At 39.7% G+C, this 506-nt stretch overlaps 1 protein-coding gene across 1 annotated transcript in view; it reads right to left on the reverse strand.

Moving 5' to 3' along the window:
• Positions 1-506, reverse strand: part of LOC108251389 (transmembrane channel-like protein 3) — an 18,062-nt gene that overhangs the window by 11,552 nt on the left and 6,004 nt on the right. The window contains exon 4 of the mRNA XM_017441666.3: positions 67-148. Coding sequence (XP_017297155.1) covers positions 67-148 — 82 coding nt within the window. The remainder of the gene's footprint in view (positions 1-66; positions 149-506) is intronic.

Here is a 506-nt window from a genome sequence, read left to right on the forward strand (position 1 = left end):
GTTTAGAGCTCCAACAGGACCAGGTTAAAGTAAAATGCTTCAGTTTACAAGAAACAAACGACTCACTTTCTATTTTCTTGATCCTGACTTCCCATGGGATGAAGGTCACAACGATGTTGTTCAACAGGCGGTAAAGTTTCTTCAGCAGCTGCAGACGAGCAGAACATGGAGACAAGAACAGTTTGACACACGTGGCTCTAGAACATGAACCTGTAGGTCTTCAGCACATTTCCTTCACATCTTCTTACTCAGGTAACTTTACAGTTGATGGTTGTTAATGAGGAGAAGGTCAGAGTTTTAATTAACGAGGAGATAAAACATTAATAATAACTCATCGTGTCTCTGCTCACTAATAAAAGTTAATTTATTCAATTGAGGCAAAGCAGCTGAAACATTTTAATTAAACTGAACGATAAAATAAGCCTATAAATTCACTCATTCATCCAGGATACTGCAGCTGTCTGTCTGCCTGCCTGTCTGTCTGTCTGCATCTGTCTGTCTGTCTG

This window comes from Kryptolebias marmoratus, linkage group LG15, assembly GCF_001649575.2.
Source record: "Kryptolebias marmoratus isolate JLee-2015 linkage group LG15, ASM164957v2, whole genome shotgun sequence".
Classification (NCBI taxonomy): Eukaryota; Metazoa; Chordata; class Actinopteri; order Cyprinodontiformes; family Rivulidae; genus Kryptolebias; species Kryptolebias marmoratus.